The sequence below is a fragment of the Scardinius erythrophthalmus genome, assembly GCF_964197995.2.
Source record: "Scardinius erythrophthalmus genome assembly, chromosome: 9".
NCBI classification, from domain to species: Eukaryota; Metazoa; Chordata; class Actinopteri; order Cypriniformes; family Leuciscidae; genus Scardinius; species Scardinius erythrophthalmus.
Genome location: NC_138229.1, coordinates 24,377,531 through 24,399,326, shown reverse-complemented (window position 1 = coordinate 24,399,326; position 21,796 = coordinate 24,377,531). Strand labels below are relative to the sequence as shown.

At 36.6% G+C, this 21,796-nt stretch overlaps 1 protein-coding gene across 1 annotated transcript in view; it reads right to left on the bottom strand.

Annotated features, from left to right (window-relative positions):
• dpydb (dihydropyrimidine dehydrogenase b) overlaps positions 1–18,825 on the bottom strand; it is a 175,159-nt gene extending 156,334 nt beyond the window's left edge. The window contains exons 1-3 of the mRNA XM_081373345.1: positions 18,717–18,825; positions 6,575–6,685; positions 2,732–2,814 (exon numbers count right to left, since the gene is read on the bottom strand). Coding sequence (XP_081229471.1) covers positions 2,732–2,814; positions 6,575–6,685; positions 18,717–18,755 — 233 coding nt within the window. The 5' untranslated portion in view covers positions 18,756–18,825. The remainder of the gene's footprint in view (positions 1–2,731; positions 2,815–6,574; positions 6,686–18,716) is intronic.
• Between the last annotated feature and the right edge of the window lie 2,971 nt (positions 18,826–21,796).

The window sequence follows — 21,796 nt, the reverse complement described above, 5'->3', positions numbered from 1 at the left end:
ACATACTAAAGAGCAATATTTATCCACATAATTTTTTTCAGAGACTAGTTAATATAATAAAAACATTATGCTTTGTGAAGCTTTTTTAATGACACAAATATAGTTAAATGAGAGTTGCAAGACAAGGAAGGGTTGCATAAGTAATCTAATGACAAATAAAAAGCACTTGCTAAATTTGATATTGTCTTTAAAATAATGAAATATATTATATTCATAATATAAAAAGTATATAAAAAGTCTGCATTGTACATTAACATGCCTACTGCAACCTTACAAATGTTTCCTATTATGCCTCTTACTTTTGCACTTTTCTTTCTACCTCATGATGCCATTTTGCACAGATGTGGTCACTGGCCATCTACGTATAAACATACCTCATTCTCAATAACGCACTTTCTGTGTTTATACTTTACATTTGCACCTTGTACTGCATTATTGTCAGGGTTCTGGCACCTCTGTTTGGCTTGTATCTGGTTTGGTGGCAGAGCTCTGACATTCCCGGTTTGTCATGTGTTTGTGTCTAGTCTGGTTTGTTGTGAGCACATGGCTTGTCTTGTATTCCTTGTGCCATGTGCTTTCCTGTCAATTGTCTAGCCCCTCCCATCTTGTTACCTGATTATTGATTAATTTGCCCCACCTGCCTTGTTCGTTACCCTCTTTTGTTTGCTCCCTATTTAGTCTCCCTGTGTTTGCAGTCCTGTGCTGGTTTGTTGTCCATGTTCCCTTGTGTTCTTATTCCCACCTGAGACCGGTCTCGGTTTCCCCCACGGGGAGTTTTGTTTGTAGGTTTTGTTTTTGTTTTACTTAATAAACATATTTTCCTGCACTTGAGTCCTCGCTCCAATTATCCATACCGTGACAATTATGTAATATATTGCACTTGCACAATTGCATTGAGCGGGTCTCTGCACCTGTATCCTATATTTTGCTCTCCTATAATATGTTATTTTATATATATATGTTTAGATTTATTAATTTATATACTGTTTGCACTTCTGGTCAGATGCTAACTGTGTTTCATTGGCTCTGTACTTTTACTCTACACAATGACAATAAAGTTGAATCTGAATCCGAATTGTAAATATTCGTTATAGAGACCTAGGCTCTATGCAGAAAATAAAGTGATATGGGTTGTCACATTCAGTGTTTCCTTTATATTTTTCCTTTAATATCAGCCATAATTTATAAAACGTTTGTTGGGAGTGAGCTTTTAAGAATTATTACAAACTATACCATCATGAAATCTAATTACAGGAGATCACATTACACAGTAATTAATTTACACAGAATGAAACCCAAGGTCAAATTGTAGATTATATATAACTTAATCATTGCAATTTATTTGTAACAAACCCAAAATATGTTTTAAAACAATGAATGAATAGTTAAAGGGATAGTTCACTTTGAAATTAAATTTTGATATGTTTTAGCTTACCTCAAGGGCATCCAAGATGTAGGTGTCTTTTTTTCCGCAGTAGTTTCAATTTTGATATTTTTAGGTCAAACCGTTCTTGTCTGTCAGTCATTTAATGCAGGTCTATGGTCACTGTCTCAAAGAGCATGCACAGAGTCCAAATTAAAACAATTCCCCATCGTCCAAATTAAACAATTCCCCGTCGTAAGTACACATTGATGGCCTAAGACACGAAACGAGCGGTTTGTGTGAGAAAACGAACAGTATTTATATCGTTTTTACCTCTTATACACAGCCACGTCCAAGTGATCTGGTGCAGACTGGTGCATAGATATATACACTAGATGTCGCCTTGGCTACGGCAGTTCTTCACGAATGCCGTAGCCAAGGCGACATCTAGTGTATATATCTATGCACCAGTCTGCGTACACGTCACACAACAGGATGCGCGCGCGCCCTCAGATCACTTGGACGTGGCTGTTTATAAGAGGTAAAAACTATATAAATACTGTTCGTTTTCTCACACAAACCGCTCGTTTCGTGTCTTAGGCCATCAATGTGTACTTACGATGGGGAATTGTTTAATTTGGACTCTGTGCATGCTCTTTGAGACAGTGACCATAGACCTGCATCAAATGACTGACAGACAAGAACGGTTTGACCTAAAAATATCAAAATTGAAACTACTGCGGAAAAAAAGACACCTACATCTTGGATGCCCTTGAGGTAAGCTAAAACATACCAAAATTTAATTTCAAAGTGAACTATCCCTTTAATTCTTTATATTGACAAACAGATATCTAGAGCAAAAAATAGGCTCAGTGCCTAAACACTACTTGCAGCACGACACTTCTGCTACACAACATGCTACATGCTATTTTGCTGCAACCTGTTAACATGGGTGCAAAAATTAATGTCATACTTAATATATTTTAGATCAAGATTATTTATAAGGCTTAAATCTTTTTCATTTGCCTTGTTTTTAATACTGCAATCTGAAAGCTACACCAAAGGTCAACTAACAAATTTACATTTACATTTTTCACTGTGCACTGAGCCTTAGCATCTACTGCAGGGTTGAAGAGTCAAGGCAGAGCCCAGAGGGAGGCTTCCCTCCGACAAATGAATCCCTGAGAAAAGCAGAGCCAAGTGCTGCGTGTACACCCCTCTATTCCCTCAATAATGAAGAATGACTTACGACGCTATACTCGTCCTCAACCCGCGAAACGGCACACACATGCACGCACGTTCCTTCGGCTGCCCACCCGAAACTTCTCTTTGCATTGACTGTGACTGTTGCCATGGAGACCTGCTTACCTCAGCGCTTCCCGAAGTGCCCCACGCTCGCTCAAAGTCGTGTGCTTGATGTCATCGAAGTTGTTCTCCAAATTCACACAAGACTGTGGGAGTGAAAAACACACAGAGACATTGTTGGGACAAAGCATTTTGAACATGAAAACGTCTACATTTATGTCAGTGTGTCAATCATACAGTGGATTCATTATAAAAGTAACTCTAAATGTACTTTTCAAGAGCACTTTTGTAATGCTAAGGCTGATTTCATTTTAAGAATGAGGGACATCTGCGAATAAACACTTTTCATACAATAAATACGAAGCGAATTATGATTGTTTTACTCTTTGTTTAGGTTATCATATATTTTAATTTCCATCATTGCAACACCTGTAAGACTTACTTTCTTCTGTGGAACACAATAGAAGGTATTTTGAAGAATGCTGAAGAAACCAGACAGTTTTGGAGACCAGTGAGAAAAAACACTCAGAAATCTTCTATGTTCCACAGAAGAAAGAAAATCATACCGTTTTGGAACTTGGAATGATATGAGGGTGAGCAAATGATGACAGAATTTTCATTTTTGGGTAAAATAGTTCTGTCATGAAACTCTAGAAGGCTCTAGATCTTTTACTACATGGCGAAAGCTGATTGGTTCATGTCGCATCTGCAGCCAATGAGCTTGCTGTTCAACATTTAAATAGCTGGTTAGAGTTCGCTATAGCAGTTTGCAGAGCACTTTCAGAGTTCCTCTGAAACCCTCCACCTTCCCCAGCTCCACCTGTATAAACCTGCTACGGGTCATTTTATATATGTTGTTTGTGCAGCAGCATTATGTCTTACATGCTACAGCAGCATATCAGTGTTTGTATTACAGTAGCAGTGGCAAGTTCCTGTACTTGATCTGCAGCAGCAATAATCTACAACAACAGCAATAAGTATTTGTGGCCAGTTCATGTTAAATAATGTAGTTAACTTATTTTAACAATTGAAACTTTATTATAAAGTGTTACCATAATAACAAATATAATATTTTGGGAAAGCACACAAGCTTCTATCCGTTTTGGTCAGTTTAAAATAAGCATTCTGGCTCTGAAATGTCTCTAATGTAATATAAAGAATTAAAACTGCCTAGTGTTTTAAGATCAACCTTTTGTTTTGACTTCATTAAATAGAGGGCCAGACCAAAATCTCCTTGTTATTTGCACCCTGAATTATTACTTATTTATGAAACTTGCCAAATATTCTGATTATACTGACCACTGCTGTTATAAGGGAAGAAATATAACTATCCTTAAATCACAAAGATCCTGTATGCTGTAGATTTAAATATGACCACACTGTAGGATTACGCCGTTGAGTAGACTGTTCAGAGATTATCCTGCTTTTAAAGATTTATGAGTTTCTACTTTAAAACGGAAGGATTAATTGGTGCCATTTAACACTATAACATGACATGGCTGACATTATCAGTGAAACATTAAAGAGGATTCCCCCACCCCTCCCTTTTTAGGAAGCAAAGTTCAAGCTGCTTAAGCTGTTTTCTTTATTCCATAAGCTAATACAGTTTCACAGAAGCCATTGTGACAACTGACTTAAGCTATTTAATGAAATTCAAAGGGATGAGCAGCCAGAAAATTCCACCGCACATATATACGGCTGAGGCGCCAAGAAAATAAAATCACAACACGATTGAGATTGAGACTAACCCGATTTCACAGACTAAGTTAATTTATGTCATGAGAGAGAGTTACATTTTATTATAACACAGATGGGTGGTGAATAAGAAACCAATCCAGTGAGCCATCTGATATTCTGTTTCTGATATAGTTATTTTATGAACCTCAACCTCAACCTCCACTGGATATGTTTCTTCCACTGGCAACCTTGTGTTGCAGAAACCTCTGCCAAGATACAGATTCAGAAGAGATAAATCCAGAATACAGTCTGTTTTACATTGCACATTTTACATTTTTCAAACAGTGCCTCAATGTGATGCCTTGATTGCCACGAGAAGGATTTGCTGGTATTATTGATACCACTCAAAAGATTTCACAGAATAACCTCACCACGTTCAAACATCTGACTATATATCATTTTGACTTGATATCAGAATATTTGAGCGGTGTGGAGAGGCATAGTTGTGTGGTTTTGCCTGGAGAGAGGCGCGTGTTTTTGAAAGTAGAAGCATGTTTTCACTCCCTTCGCGATCGATCCGACACTGCTCCATCACGAGCATAACATATGTTAACAGCCCATAATACAACTGCATGTCAGCAATAGAGATGGGTGGATCAATCTTCAAGTACTTTTTGCAGTTTTTCAGATCAAGTATCAAAACTGTCGATTTAGTAGAGGTATCAGTACTGTTATCAATAACAATATTAATGATATTTACCTTGATATAAAACCAGTATATCACCCATCAATAGTCAGCAAGAATTCACAGAATAACAGACTATTAGCAAAGAAACATGGAATTTTTAAACCATCATTAGAAAGATTAAAATAACAGTAGAGAGGATGGACATAGAAGACAAAAAAAAGATCCGTAGAAAAAAATATAAATTGTTCCTCTCAAATATGGAAATAATATGTAAAGATACATGTAACTGTCTCCTCTTAGATGTGTAATCTAGTCAACAGATATCATCATATTAGTATGATGAAGAATGAGAAGTATCTGTTGTCAGAAACTTCAGCAAGGTGTTTTTTGTGTTGTCATTTCAAATGCAAAAATACTTGACCTTGGTCAAACCTGTGTCGCAGGAGACTAATCTCAAAGCTTCTGTGTGGTATTAAAACTCATCTGTGTGGTAAAATGAAACATAATTACATTTCCAATTACACTGAGGCATTGTTGGGACTGGGATAACCATTGACATTTTCTCTTGAAATTATGTGTAGCATTTTCCCCTGCAAAGGATTAGTCTAATCCAACATCTTGGGGGCTTTATTATTATTAATTAGACAAAATGCTTAGTGCTGGGAATTGGTAGTATAATTTAACAGCTAATTAATATGCAAGCTCTGGAAACAAGATTTGGTATTTCATCAACACAGTCGCCACATGGTGAAAAAGCATTTAAAATGAACATTTGAATATGCTTATGAGCCTCGACTCACAGGACTCACAGGATATGATAATAATTGAGAGGAAATTTGGAATTTTTAATCCACTTGGGGGATTTGGGGGGAGGGGGGTATCTGCTTATGATGCATTTTCATAATGTCTCCTTTAGGCTTTTGCTGCAGTTTTCTGATGAGTGCTAAAGAATTACTCACTGACAAATTGTAAGCAAAAGGGCAAAAAGAGTCAAAATTTGAATCTCTACAATAATTGGACAAACTAGGCTGCTGGAACTAATTATAGAATTATAATCTTCGGCCCTATTACTGCTCATCAGAGTAATATCATCACAGCCATCACCGACATAATCATTGAATCACCACACCATAAACTACATCACAGAGTACTCATTATCATCAGTAAACTGGGATGAAGTTTGCTCACAGAAGAGGATATGAAGGCTACAGCTTCCAGGAGATTCAGAGAACCTGCCCTAACATATCGATGGCTTATAGTTATTTTTCTTTAACCTCTAATTTTCAGAAGTACTTTATAACCATAACGCACTGACAAACATCAACTAAACATTTCACAAACAATGAAAGACATGCGAGTTTGGAATGCCATGACAATGGAATGCCATGACAAGGGCTTTTCTTCCCATTGGCTGTTTATATTTAATGTAAAACTCGAAGACAGCAATATATGTGAGCTTTGGAAAAGTGAGTTATTTCAGACAACCCATGAGAAGAGATTGTCTTTTAATGAATTAATTTATTTATTTTAACAATACTCACATCACAGCTCCTCTCTGGGTTTCTCTTCCAGTGCTTCTTCTCATTCTTCTTAGAGGCAGTGGAATGGAGATTTGCATAAGTCTTCACCCGTGGGTTCAAGGCGAGGATACTCTGAAGTAAAGTTATAAATAAAGAAATTTGTTAAAAATTCAAAGGGCCAATCAATGCAAGATCATTATGGTATGATGTGTAAAAAGAAATAGGCTAAACTTTAGGCTAAAGTAAACATGTGACTGCTGTAATGGCTCTACACACTCTAAGTTGCTGTCTCTGGAATGCAATTAATATTGCACCATTCAATGTTATTATGCTATTACAATTGATGCATGTTAAAATCAGATCATTATTTTCATTAGATTATTGAATTACATTTTATTTTAAGGTGTCCTTGTTGCAGTGCAATTATACAATTAAGTACTTACTTAATCTCTGTACTTACTATCTAATTAGGGTTAGGGTTAATGTTTGGTTTAGGGTTAGTTGCATGTAACTATGCATAATTGACTTTTATTACTTTAGGAACTACTGTACATGTAAAATGTGTATCAGGGACACTGTAAAATAAAGTGTTACCGATTATTGATCAGAATATTATTAGTAAAGTAACTTATAATTTACATCATAATAGTCAAGTTATTTTTTTCACAAATGAAAGTGCACGTCAATTTTTCCCCCTCCTGATGTTGGAATCAAAGTTGTCCTTAGATAGCGACATTGTACATTGTTCCATGTGAGTTCTGTGTAAATATAGTTATGCCAAAACATATATATATATATATATATATATATATATATATATATATATATATATATACACATGCGTGATATACCCTATATATCATGGTATGCAAATGATTTTTGGGGATAAACACTGCAAAAAAAAGCACTTCCAGTATAAAAAATGCCTGCAAGCTGAACATCTCCAAAGCAACACAGTTAGATGTAATGGAAAAGTAACTTACTGTAATACGTTACTCTTCAAAACACGTTGTGTTTCTTTTCCCCCAGAGTAACTCAATATTGCAACAAATTACATATTACCTAATTACATAAAGAAGCATTCTCCAACACTGAATAATATGACTAGTTTTACAGCATGAATGAAGAAAAAGCAAAGATAATCATGCAGTTGTGTTCCACAAACATGGCAGCATTTTAAATCATTGATATGAACTACAAAGCACATTCAAGCCAAGGTCCTTCAAAGCCGTCTGTGACAACACTGATTAGAACGCCAGTGCAGCGGGGCCAATAAAGAGGGGTCCGACTGAAACAGTAAAGTGTGAAATGAGAGCCATGATGGGGACTATCATCATTTGATTCAGGAGCAACCTTCATTTCAAATACGCACCGCACGGCACCTTCACGCCTGCCAGTCAAATCACCCCACCACACTCGAGGAGCTGAAGGCAGGCACCAGTGTGGGATCTTTTAATGGCAAACACAATTAACAGGCAGTTTACTGAGAGAGAGAGGAGAACAAGTGAGGGAAAAGCAGCCATTACCATCACACTAATACCAATTTCATGCTCTTCGTAGTGTAAAAGAATACCATGTCCACAGTCATTTCACTGTGCTGAAACACTATCTGACAAAGGCCAGAACAGGAGGCCAGGAGCAAATTGAAATAAGCTACTTTGGCATTCTAGCCCGTAAGCCAGGTGTCAGAAAAACTTTCACCCAAAAAGAGGACACTGACATGACACTTGGACGCTGTGGTGACTGCGTTATCTGTGTGAATATTTGTCCAATTAATTCAGTTTACAGTCATGCACCATTCATTCCCTAAACAAATTTCAATGTTGTTTTTTTTCATTTTACGCTACAAAACTTTCCGAATGACTTGTGAAGAAACATGTGTGACAACAAATATAGTGAGAGAGAGGAAACAGTCCTTCAAGGCTGTTTCCATTTACTCTTAGAAGCATGGAGAGATAAATTATTGATAACACTATTAATATGTAGCATGTGTAAATCCTTCTTGGTTTTGTTGGGGGTATAGAGCACTGAGCTGGAACCTTTCCAGGTCTTGCATGAAACTTTCATTTTTTTATTTTTTTATTATAATTTTATTCTTATTTATAATTTTATAAGTAGGGATGAGCAAAGGCACCCAAGTACTTGAAAATGACAGCAAAGATCGATCATGAAAGTATTCCTACATTTGTTTTCAAACCTCAAAACATAGGGCAACAACTATGGCAAGCATGGAGCATCAATTGGATATACACATTGAGCCGGCCATTATCGCAAAATAAACCACGACAAAACACCAATGCTGGATGATGAATGGCTGACTAACGCTTATTACACGGCTACTCGTCGAATAAATAAAAACATGGACATCTAATATTGACTTAAGTTAACATTATTTTATAATCTTACCTGTATAATAGCTTCTGCTAATAAAAGATAGTAATTTAAATAAAGGTGTAATAAAAGGCCACATCCAGTGTAGACAGCATCACTAATTATGATGGATTCTACTGTCTTCAGTCGTGTTGCGACACTTGCATTCAGTGTAGTCCATTCTACTCCATCAGAGGAGACCTAATTCCTAAAACAAAGAAGTGCAAAGACTACACCCACGGAATTTATTCAGTTTTTAATTTGCAGTATTCTTTCCTTGTTTTAACGCAAGAGTAGGGCGGCCATTTTGAACTTCAATGTGTAATGTTTCCGGTGTTGCCTCGTTATTTTAGTTCATTTCAGTAGTTTTAGTTAATTTATGCTGCTTGATGTTGCAAACTAGTATTTGTTATATTATGTCATCATGAACACATTGTAGCACAAAATAGTTTAGCGTTTACTGCACTTTGTTAAGCCAGTTGCACACCAGACGAGAAGTGTATGTGACCGTACAATGTACGAAACAACTGGCCTGGCAACAAGACGAACACTGTAACCATATTACAATAATATTAATACAGAAGTCCTGTTTTTGCAAAACGGCGAATACTTAAGAAATACTGAATCGTTGAATAATGCGTTTGACAAATCAGTTTCACTTTCAAAAGAAAAACTTGCTTGGAGAGTATAGTCTGTACTCAGCTAACATAAACGTTATTTCTGAATTTTCTTTGAATGTTCAAAACGTCCAGATTTGAATGCTTTTGTGCTAATGTTTTGAGAACATTATTAAAGATCATATAACTTTAAAACAATCTATTAATGTTACTGGACGAATGTTTTCTCCTAAATATGAGAGAACTTTGCCAAAACACTAGCCAAAGTACTGAAAATGTTCCCTGTTAGTTGGGAATATAGATATACACAGACAGTGCATTCCTATTACTTATGAATGGGAGAAACTGCAACGCATATGGCGGAATGCATCCCACCGCAGCTACCTCTAGAAGCACCAGTTCCCATAGAAACCTGAGATTCGTGCTTAGGACTGCACATGCGCATTGGCTCGACTAGTCTGTAAAATACGCTTTTTTAACACTATGATGAATATGACATTTATGATGTCAGATAATGTCAGATGTTGTTGCTGATTTGAAATTATATGTTATTTAATTGTTAGCTCGGCAAGCAGTTTTTGAGATTCCAGGATTACCCTATTCAAATAGATAGGACTTGGTCTTGGATGCCCAAAATAGCTGCCTGGAGGTGTTGCAAATATGGCCGCCGAGTAAACAAAATTTCCTTGAAAGGGACTTTGTTAGCAATTAGTTTGGCTATTTTTAGCACAGCTTGAACTAGATGGAATTTACAATCTTAAATAGTACTGTTTAAAGCAAATTCTTTGTTTTCATTCATTTCAGAGACATGACAAAAACATTTGGATTGCACAGTATTGTTCCCTTGCTGGGACTGCTGATAACTGAGTCAGTCAAGCTACTGTTTATTTGCTATAATAGGCTCAGTCTGAGAAGCAGAAGTAATAATGTGCGAGTTAAGCCTTGTTTGACCAGTTGCAGATGAACAGATTTGAAAATGGACGGCAAGTGGCACACAGTCCATACAGAGCCGAAAGGGATAAACAAACACGTTTTAATGATAAATAAAGAACACTTAATAAAGGCCAGTACAGAAATATGCCTTGAATGTTTAGGATGGCAATGTTTTTGGAGTGACGGCTGTTTCTTGTAAGCAATGAAAAACATTGTTTACCTTTGCCAATTAGATCAATATTGTGTAAGGGGAAACACATCTATAAGAAGAAAAGATCTATATAAGAAGAGATCAATATCTCTTCTAAAGTCCCTCTGTGACAGTTGAACAAGCTCTAGATGGAAATCAGTCTATTTCATGCCAAAATAGGCTTTTAGTGGAACAAAGATGGAAATGAAAGTGTGTGGGCCCACGTTTATAACCAAAAAGGGGGTTACTATGCGTAGTTATTGCTTTTTGTGTATTCACTTGTAAAGGTTGTAAGGTAATTGTGAGATTTCATGGGTTTCTTTTACCATATATACAGTAAGTCTTCATGAGATTGAACTCTGTTCACAAGAGGCTATATCGCTTTGTCGCTTGAAATAAAGCCTGTTTTAAAATGTCAGCAAGGTTCGAGTTTCATCTGTGAGGTAGGCATCTCCTCTCGAAATACCACAGCATTGAGTTGAAAAAAAAAAAAAGCTGAAAAATTCAACAGAATGAAATCACAGCAGAATCGCATACTGAAGAGCAAGTGCATACATTTCATTAAAACATGCCAGGCTTTGGCTAGAAAGAGAATGCATTTTGAGCTGCATGTGATGTGCTGTGTTTCATTTCCACAGGGAGAGCTCTGGAGACTGGCTTTATCACTCTCTGCTGGTCATAGCGATCCACTGAGACAACAAATCAATACTGGCTTTTTCCTGCCAAAGTAAGCAAAATCTGCTCCCTATCCAGAAAAAGAACAGTGAATATGATCAAATGACAGGGAATGATGTCATCTGATGTCAGTCGACATATATGACCATCTGTTCAAATATTTGCATGGTCACAAATTTGCTTTTTATTGTTTGACTTAGAAATCTTAAATATATCTTATTTTATTCAATCTTATTTATTTAATAACATTTCTTTGTTTTACATTTTTTAAAGCCCAAAACCTTGTTTATGTAAAGTTTTAAATTCGATTTTGATCCCCAATGTGAGTTTCAATGTTGAACTTTTAAATGGCACTTTTAAATGTTAAATTTAAAATCACAGCAACCCAGAACATAGAGTCCACTAAAAGCAAGCTTTTGTCTCTGTCTAAATGAGTTTGTGTGTTCTCCACTACAATTAATACTAATGAAACATTATCCAGATGCAGAAAGGGATGCAAATTCATAACTAAAAGCATTTATGCAATGATCTCAATGTAGGCAACTTGACCCCTTTCCAAAGCACACTTCATCTTTCATAACACAACTCCCTCCCTCCCTAAGGCGGAATAGTTAAACACAATCTACAGAGATTCTTGCCTAGTCTTTTTGCCTGAAATCAATACAGGAATTGATCCTCCATAGCTGCAATGAAGCCACAGCGCTCCAGCAGCCCAGCAATGTTCAGCACAAGCCCAGAATATCATTTAGTCCTGTAACATAATTATAGAGAGCAATACGGATCATTTGGCATCAACATCATCTTGCTCAGCTAAAGGTCTCCTGAAGCTTCTATTCAATTTTCAGACAATGTAAAGAATGAAAAGGGGGTTTATTCACGCAGAAAAGCACGGCTGATCATTGGCTACACTGTAAAAAAAATCCCGTAGTTTTTACGGAAAAAAACTGGCAGCTGGGGTTACCAGAACAATTCCGTAAAATATACAACAAAACAGTAATTGCTTTTACCGAATAACATGTACATTTTACAGTTTAAACCAGCATATAACACACTGGAGTACTGTTATATTTACTGGTTTAAACTGTAAAATGTACGTGCTATTCTGAACAACATGTCAATTTTACAGTATAATCCAGTAAATATAACAGTAAATTTCAGTAATATGATATAATGTTAATTTACCGCCCTATTGAAGTATTAATATCTGTTTTGTACACTGATAACCACCAATCAAAGCAGTGATGAGAGTCACATGATCAATCAAAGCTCAACACAAGCAGTTCTTCCACAAGAAAGTTAATACTAATATATAGAAGCTGCACAGTGTCATTCACACAAACATTAAACACCATCATGGTAACACATGAAATTTTAAAAATGCAATAAACATTAATTTAACAACATTAAATGTAACATAAACCCCTAATGTACATAACTGATTAGAAAAAACGAAGAAAACTATGAAGAAACAAACATAGTCATTTCAACAAAAATACATCAAATGTGAAGTGTCATAGGGAATTGTGGGAATGTCAATTTACGTTTTTTCACTGTAAATTATACAATGAGTTGTTTTCACTTTCAAAAACTGTAAATTTAACGGTATGTTACAGTAAAATTACATTAAATGTACCGTTTAGATCTATCACAGTTATTTACCGTATATAGTACGGAAACTTTCTGTTAACCAATTAACAGTTTTTCACTGTAGCATTTTTACAGTCTTTTACCGTTAAAATTACGATCATTTTTTACAGTGTAGGCATCTATGAGAGGCCTGCTAATATTCTTTTGACCAACCATGTTCACACATGCTTCACATTATTTTGATTAAAAAGGTATTAAACATTCATTAAAGACATACTAAAGAATGTTTTTGTCCATACAATGAAAATCAATGGGGTCCAAGACAACACTGGACCCCATTGACTATTATTATATGGACAGGAAAAAAAATATTTTGTGTTCCACAGAGGGGAAAAAAGTCATACAGGTTTGGAACGAGGGTGAAAAATAACGACAGAATTTGTATTTTTGGGTGAACTGTCCCTTTAAAGCCCTTAAACGGTTGCATAAACTGATTAGATTAGCCTCAAGAGTTATAACTACAGTCAGTAATATTGGTCTAAAATATAAGACTGGTTGGTGCTAGCTAGACTAATTCTTAAGAGATGGTCTTGGACTAGAAAATCTATGTATTAATGTTTATCATTTCAAACTAATGGAAAGGTAACAGGGTGGAACAAGTTCAAAATCCTGCGTTCCAGAGGAGAAGCCAGTCATGCTGTCCAAAGGGTCTGAACAGGGTGTTTGTGAACAGATTTCTTAATACCTCTCACTAGTGCCTAGGATAATCATTGACTTGTAGGGTCATGAACCAGTTGAGTGGATGACAGTATGATAACCCAAGCTGAAGGGTTGCTGGCTCATCAATGTCCTTTCAAACACTAAATGACTAAATGTTTTTATTTTGTTGAATTCTGCTATCTTCAGATCTACAAAAGGATTCTGCTAAAAATGTAACAATTATATCATAAAATGATTAAAAATATTTTGTTTTGCTCATAGAGAAAGAGTGGTGTATCTCTATTATTCAACAGATCACAAAACTCACGATTTTAATGTTTTTGAGTCACGGATCGGACCATTGTCACACAACTACTGTGTCACTATTAGCCTAACTAATAAAGTTCAATCATTGTTTTAGAGACAAGTGTACAGTCAGTAAAATAAAATAAGAACAAATACACTAATTACAAGCATGGATAAATACAATCTAACAAAGTTACAAATAAAGTAAGGTCTAACTGTAGTATTCAGGTACATAAATATAATCATTAGGCCTAAATGTAACACTAAAGTGTTCACTGTCTAAATCAAATAGATGCATATTTGTTAAAACAGAGGTTTATTGTTTGATTAACATTTATGACATAGACAGAAGCAGGTATTTATAGGCTGCTGTCACTTTAAGACCGAATGCAAGGATCCAATATAATGATACACATCCGATTTCTTTCTCAACTATTTACATTCACTTATATAACTGACTGTGTTCACGAGAGTACTTGCCGAGAGGGGTATTTTGACATAATATTGTGTGTATGTGTCCTTTCAAGCGCAAGAATATGCGAAAAAGGAATCAATTCTGTGTTTATGCAGTATCTGGAACCTCCTCTCTTTGAGTGCAGCTGTGCAGCGCACGAGTAGTGAATTGAGTATTGCCTCTTGTTGTGCTGCAATGGTTTAAAGGGGTCATATGACAGTTCTAAAAAGAACATTATTTTGTGTCTTTGATTTAATGCAATGTGTTTACACGGTTTTAGGTTTAAAAAAATAATTTTTTTTACACATAACGTATATTATTGTTGCTCATCTATGCCCCGCCTATCTGAAACGTGTCGATTTTTACAAAGCTCGTCGTTCTGAAAAACGTGGTGTGCTCTGATTAGCCAGCGATTCAGTGGATTGTGATTGGCCCGAATACCTTAAGTGTGTTACGCCCCTTACCATATTTGGAACATCAGCTCCCAAAGCAATAATGACAGGTGATAATGTCGGGTACTACCTTATCAATTCGAGCCCGAATCTGATCCGGAAAATGCAGATGTCCAAGCTGATTGATCAACTTTGCCAGCGCGACTAGACCAGAATGTATCAGATTGGTAAGGTTTTATTTTATTGGGGATATTATAATTACTTAAACTGTCTTTTTATGCGTCGCGCCGCGCTACAGGGGGAGAACACTATGTAAACATAAAACCATGTCTGCATTTGTGTTCGTAGAAATGACAAACAAGTGCTACTCTATACTGCTCAAAACTCGCGTTTGAATAGTCAGTAGCAAATTCTTAGAAAAGTACAGCGTCTCCACGACATGGCGGCAACAACAATACAGCGAGAACAAAAGTTACGCCTTCTTTCTTTGCGTATAGACCTTATGCGCCAGAGAAACAAGGGCGCCGACATCTTTAGAATATTGTCTTTTAACTTCCGTTTTGCGGTCGCTCTGTATATTTCAATGGCATTGCTGTTCAGGAGTAATTAGCTTTTGAAGTGGATTTACTTAATGTAAAGTTAACGAAAGTTATCATGAGGACTGTAATGTTTAAAGCAGATGTCTTAACAAATGTCAGTAGACCGGGAAGATTTTAAAATGAGCCGTTCATTAATAAACATGCAGAATCACTGTGAAAATACAGACCGGAAGTCAAAAGACAATGACCGCAGCGCTGAAAAGGGGCGGGGCTACATAAGGTCTATACATTTGGGCGGTGTTTTGACCCTCTGCCCCCACATACTGACGTAGATTTGTGGGGGCATGTTTGAATGAAGTGTTTTAGGAAGGCGTAGCTGAGCGTTAACTTTTACAAAGAATATCTCTTTGGGTTTGAGACTTTGAGCTTTGTAACTCTGCAGAACTTATACATGCACAATCAGCTACATAACACACTAAAGAAAAAGGAAAACAAGAAATTGCACCATATGACTCCTTTAAAGGAAAGGTTTCTCAAAATAGTCACCCAAAAACCTCATGTTGTTATTCACCTTCATATTATATTATTTCCTACTATGGAAGTCAATGGCTACTGTTAACTGGTCTGGTTACCAACATTCTTTAAAATATCTTTTGTGTTTAACAGAAGGAAAAAAAATCAAACAGGTTAGGAACAACTTTAGCGTCAGTAAGTAATGACAAAATGTTCATTTTGGGGTGAATTGGCAAGACAAAACATATGCAAATTATAAACTTTCAATCTATGACAGTTCAACTTTGCAATGAATCTGCTGAATCATGGGCCCTGGTCCGTATGGATCCCGGATCAACTACGATCAACTACGATTTAACCCTCTACTTTGTAACCATTTATATAAGCATTTACATCAGTAGCATATGTCATGAGGTCAACATCTTGGTAAGCACCACATGTAATCACAGGCTATTACTGGATTATAAATATTCCCAAAGTCTTCTCTTTTAAGGCGTGAATAAAAGCTCCAGCAGGTACGACATCTGACTTTGACACCCATGATATGGATGTCTGTCAGCTAATGGGGCTTTCATAACATTCATATTGCAATTTTGGCTTTTAAGTCGACAATTTTCTATCATGGTACTTGACTCGTTATCAGGAAGTGGTCATTGTCGTGGTTCGGGGCCTTCCATAAAAAGCCGTAGCCCTTTGTGTAAGCGGCCACATTAATCTGGTTTTTAACGAACACTGATGGCCATCCCGGAGGATTTTTTAATGAATCCGTGAGCACACACAAAGGCACACGTTTAGCGCTCTCGGAAAAGCAGGATATTAAAATGAGACGTCTGACAGCACTGCCAAAATGAATGGCCAATTTAATTGCCCCATGGACAGCCATTATTATGACATTTAGTGAGGTATTTTCAGTGGCAGACAGGAGTCGTTTAGAGCACGTTTTAAGTGCACTCTGCACGCCAAGGTCACGTTGCCATAGTCATAACACTCATGAATAGAAATGCTAATGAGAGTCGTCAGTAACAGTTCTATTTTCTCTATGAAAGTCAATGCCCATATCTGCTCAACTTAAAAGAGAAAGCTTTATCTCACCTGAGCAGAGATGTCATCTGGCGTGTGCTGTGCATACCAAGACGCTCTCTTAGGCTCACCGCTAACAGATAGGATTCATGTAAATCAGATGTGCTAATGCTAGATCAAACATGGCAAATGCTACGGACAGCTGGAACTAATATCGGAAATACAGAGGATGCGTCTCAATCAGCTCCCTAGTTCAGTAGTCAGGGCACTGATCAGAGTCTGCCATTTTAAGGGCTGGTTCAATCGTAAAATGCTTTCAGTGCACTGGAACGTTCGCTCCCTGAAAAATCCCACAATGCACCGCAAAAAACGTAAATTATGTCACATTTCTGAATCACGAAGAGTCAATTCAGTAAATATAATGACAAACGATAGAACATTTGAAAAGACAAACCGTTTCTGTATTATATGTCAGCCTAAACACAAATCACTCGACAGGTAGAAAACATATCTAGTTAACATTTATAATTGATATGTGGCTGAAATGTTCTAAGTAACAGCATAAAAAAATATTTTTAAAAGATAGGTCCTGCTGTGTTTGATTAACACTAGCGGTGATATTCTATAACATTGTATGTTGATGTTGTACGTAGTCATGTCGCCGGAAATTGAGTAATACCTGTCCCAGTGTGTAGTGAGCCAGGGTCTATACCAGTGCGAGGATTAGTGTCCATGATATACTGATTCATGAGCTCGAAGCTAGCAGCTGATTGAGATGCACCCAGAGGCACTGACGTTGAGTAAAGGTCTGTCGGGCCTAAATTAAAATACTCCACCATTTCAGAGGCACAAAATTAAAACATTCAATTACGTTTTGATTAAGTTAATTGGTTTTAATTCAGGGACATGAAGTCTTTTTAAAAAAAGAACATTTAATGCCTCTGTTTTTCTAGACTAATTTAACCACTGAATTAGCAACCTGCTAGCTTAAGTGCACTTGATAGGAACAAAACATGTTTTATTAGTCATTTCTTATAAAAAGAAAGGAATGAAAAGCACCTGACATGTCAATGTCTGTAAACTTGCTTTGGAAAAATAATCCTAGTCATATACAATGTAGGCCATCATGCACCGCTCACAAATCAAAGGGCTTGTTGTCTCTAAAGTGCATTGCATATCAGAAGAAAATGTGTGACATATGTGGCTGTACCCTTGTTTATCTGGAGGAAATGGTCCTTAAATTGGAACTGTACATTTTCATTAAGCTACTAATTACGGCTCCATCAGTGTTGAACAGCTAACTGTGATCTCAGCTACTGAGTGGTCCCTGTCCAAGGTCCTGAAACTTCTTCCTAGCAGCACACAAGGACATGTAAAAAAAAAAAAAAAAAAAAAAAATCAATTGAGCCTTTTTTCATCTCCACCTTTTAATATACATTTAGGGGGATAACTGTCCTTCAATTTTAAGTATTAAAGACTGGAGACGAAAATCCTCATATGTAGCTTTTTCCATGTAAACAAAATCATAATTTATAATAATAATAAAATCACCTTTGAAATCACCTTATTTTTAGGTTGAAATTACCCATGCTGAACAAGTAGGCTATAATATAAGTGCATAATAAGTGCATATTTTTATTTTATTAAAATCAAGTGAGCAATGTTTTTATTTATTATAATTCATCCTCGATGTGCATGTGTTTTGCACAAACAGTGCAACTTTCAAAGTTTTGTCTCGCAGTCTCCCACACAAATCACCTTACCTGACGTTCAAACATGGACACGTGCCCATGCAGCTAGCAACAAAGTGTGTAAAAACGTCTTACCGAAAAATACAAAGCTCAGTAACACTCTGCGTGTCGCTTTACCTCGATATCCGGTAATTCTTTGCTCAACATTGTAGCCATTATGTCCGATCTGCAGTAGCCTATATGATCCGATCTCCAATCCGAGCGCTTGACACGAGTATATCTATCTAAGCACGCGCTCAGAACTTTAGTGAGCGCTCTTAAAACACGCGACTAGTCCATTATTGACACCGCACACATCGCACATCAGCAGCAGCTGTGAACCTTTTGTATTGACGCAGACATGATAAAGTGCTATACTCAAACCAACGGTGCTAACATCTATTAAGTCTTTTCAACCGATTATTATTTTTAATTGACACGCATAACAGGCGAAGTGTTAATAGTTCCAGGCGAAATGGTTTATTCCGTCTACAGACGAAGTTTAAAGGGTCAAAGTTTACATTGAAGGGAAAGCTCGGCTGCACGTGCACACGGTGACGATTATATATAATCTGAATCTGAATATACATCTGAAATTTTCTTCTAAAATTATCATTTTTATCAAGCTCATATATTTAAGTTCAGTAATTTCACTTAAATGGGAATGACAATTACCTATTAACTGTCATTTAAGTGAAATTACTGAACTTAAATTTACAAGCTTGATAAAAATGATCATTCTAGATAAAAATTTCAGATGGCACTTAGAGGCTTTTGCATCTGAACTCTTCACATATATATATATATATATATATATATATATATATATATATATATATATATATATATATATATATAATCCATTTTATATTTGCATAGTTTTATATTTTCATGTTCACATTTGTATTGAATTCATATGCATTTTATATGAATTGTTAATTTAAGTATGAATATTAATGTAATTAATAACCATGAAGCTTACATATATATTTAAATATAGTCATCAGACCAGTATACTGACATGTTATTGTACATGACGCACACTCCTCTCTTTTATTTTATTATATTGCTATTTTTTCAGATCTAAACTGAAATTTGTTGTAATTTTCAAGTTTATATAAATGTACTTCTTCGTGTGGCTTGGGTATGTATTTGAAAATACGTTATGGGGTCAGAACACTCAAAGAGAAATAACTTGGCGTTGGGAAGTTTAATTCAGCCTGTCTCAGAAAGCAATGAGGGGTTAAATATTTTGAGCCGCAGTATCACAGTAAGGGGAGTGGCTTATCCAATCTGCGTCACTGGCCCCTCCCCCTCTTTCTTTCCCCAGTAAACCATGAGGTTCAAAGTCTGATGACTCCAAGTTACCATGTCTCTGCTGTGGTATTATGCAATATTCAAGTATAGTACTCTCATTTTGTTATAGTTGAGGCATTTTTTAACACGAATTTTAGCTTCAACAGCCATAGAAAATCAAAAATGGAAATGCTGTTTTTTTTTCTCATTTAAAGCAGTGCAAACTTTAGCTGAATATGTGTCTAAACAATGTCAGAGCACAGTAAATCATCACACAAAGCCATTTACAGATTTCTGCTTTATTATAAAAAGTACATTTTCAGCAGATGTATTTTTCAGCATATTTGTGCCGAGAACATTCAGAATGAACATACAGAATGACTTGAAATTCCCTTGAGCCTTAAGACAAGAAGCTTTGTTTTCGTGTTTTTATGTAGACACCTCTGCCATCACACGTAGAAATAGGTCACTTCACCTTCCATTCACTAGTGTGTATTCCTCCTGCCTGCCTGCATCTCTCGTCTTTGCAGTCAGAGCGGGTTTCTCTTCAACACAGCGCAGCAGGCCAAACGTGAGCAGAGCAGGGCTTGATGTTCAAACACCTGCCGACTGCTGAGGAGCTTTATTTTTCAAATCTGTAACTCTGGAGCTGAGCTGAGCTTCTCAGTGGTGTGTGTGTGTGTGTGCGCGCGCGCACGCGCCTCCGGGTATGTGCGTGCATGCGTGCTGCGTGTTTGCACCTCAAGTGTTTTTTGCAGCATTTATGTAGCCTTCAGCGAAATGTTTTGCTTTATGGCAAGACGATTATGTTTGTCACTCATTAATCCTTCAACACAATGTTAGTCATTCTCTCAAATCGATTATTTTTTTGTCACTCATTATAATAACAGCATCAGAACACAGATACAGAGTTTAGTGCTCTTTATCAGTGCAAATCTTTCATTTAAATGTTACAAAAAAAATAACAACACAGAAATAATCTTTAAAAACAAAAACAAGGTCCCAAACCGCACTTGCTTTTGCTTAGATTCATATTCGCCCTATATATTTTTTCCAAATCTAATATTTATGTTCGGGATAGCAGCCTCCTCATGCTGAGAGCTGATAAGCCTGAGGCAACTTACTGATCAGAGGGATTGTGGATCCTCTAGAATCAGCAGGGGTCAGAATATCATTATAATAAAGCAGCTGTAGTAGTACAGCAGACCAGTGTTCTAGCATATAGGCTATCAGGGACCAGAATCCACAGCATTGTCATCACGCATTTGACTCTGGCAACAGATGACACACTTGGCTCCCGTGAATTTTCCCTCTCCTCCGTGTTGGCCAATTCGGTGAATCAGCGTTTGATTGATTCTCGTCACCCAGCGTTTGTGTGCTGAAAGAGAAATGATCTCCGTCCTTGGGCAGTAACAAACCTGACATCAGATAAGTGTCTTTTCATTTTCAAAGCGAAGGAAGGCGGCTTGATTAGTCGTTTGTGAACGGAGCTGCTGTCAGTACACTGGGATATTTCACTGCCCTGCTGTAAAACAAAACAGCCGGCTGTATATTTAACAGCCTTTAAACGGTTTTGAAGAGGTTACGTATAGGTTATCATACATTCTATGTACTGAACAAAAAGGACTTTGCTGTTACATCATCAAACTATGGATAAGGGGTCGACTGATATAAGTTGTTTGATGACTGGTATACAGGCCTGCCTACTAATGTTTAGGGTGACCAAAGAAAGAACAAAGGGTAACACTTTATTTTACAGTCTCCTTGTTACATGTTACATGTATTTACCATAGTGTAACAGCAAATTATGCATAATTACATGCAACTAACCCTCAACCAAATCCTAATCCTACCCTAACCCTATAGTAAGTAAATGTAGTTGCTCAGTACTTAAAGCTGCAGTCCATAACTTTTTGGAGTAA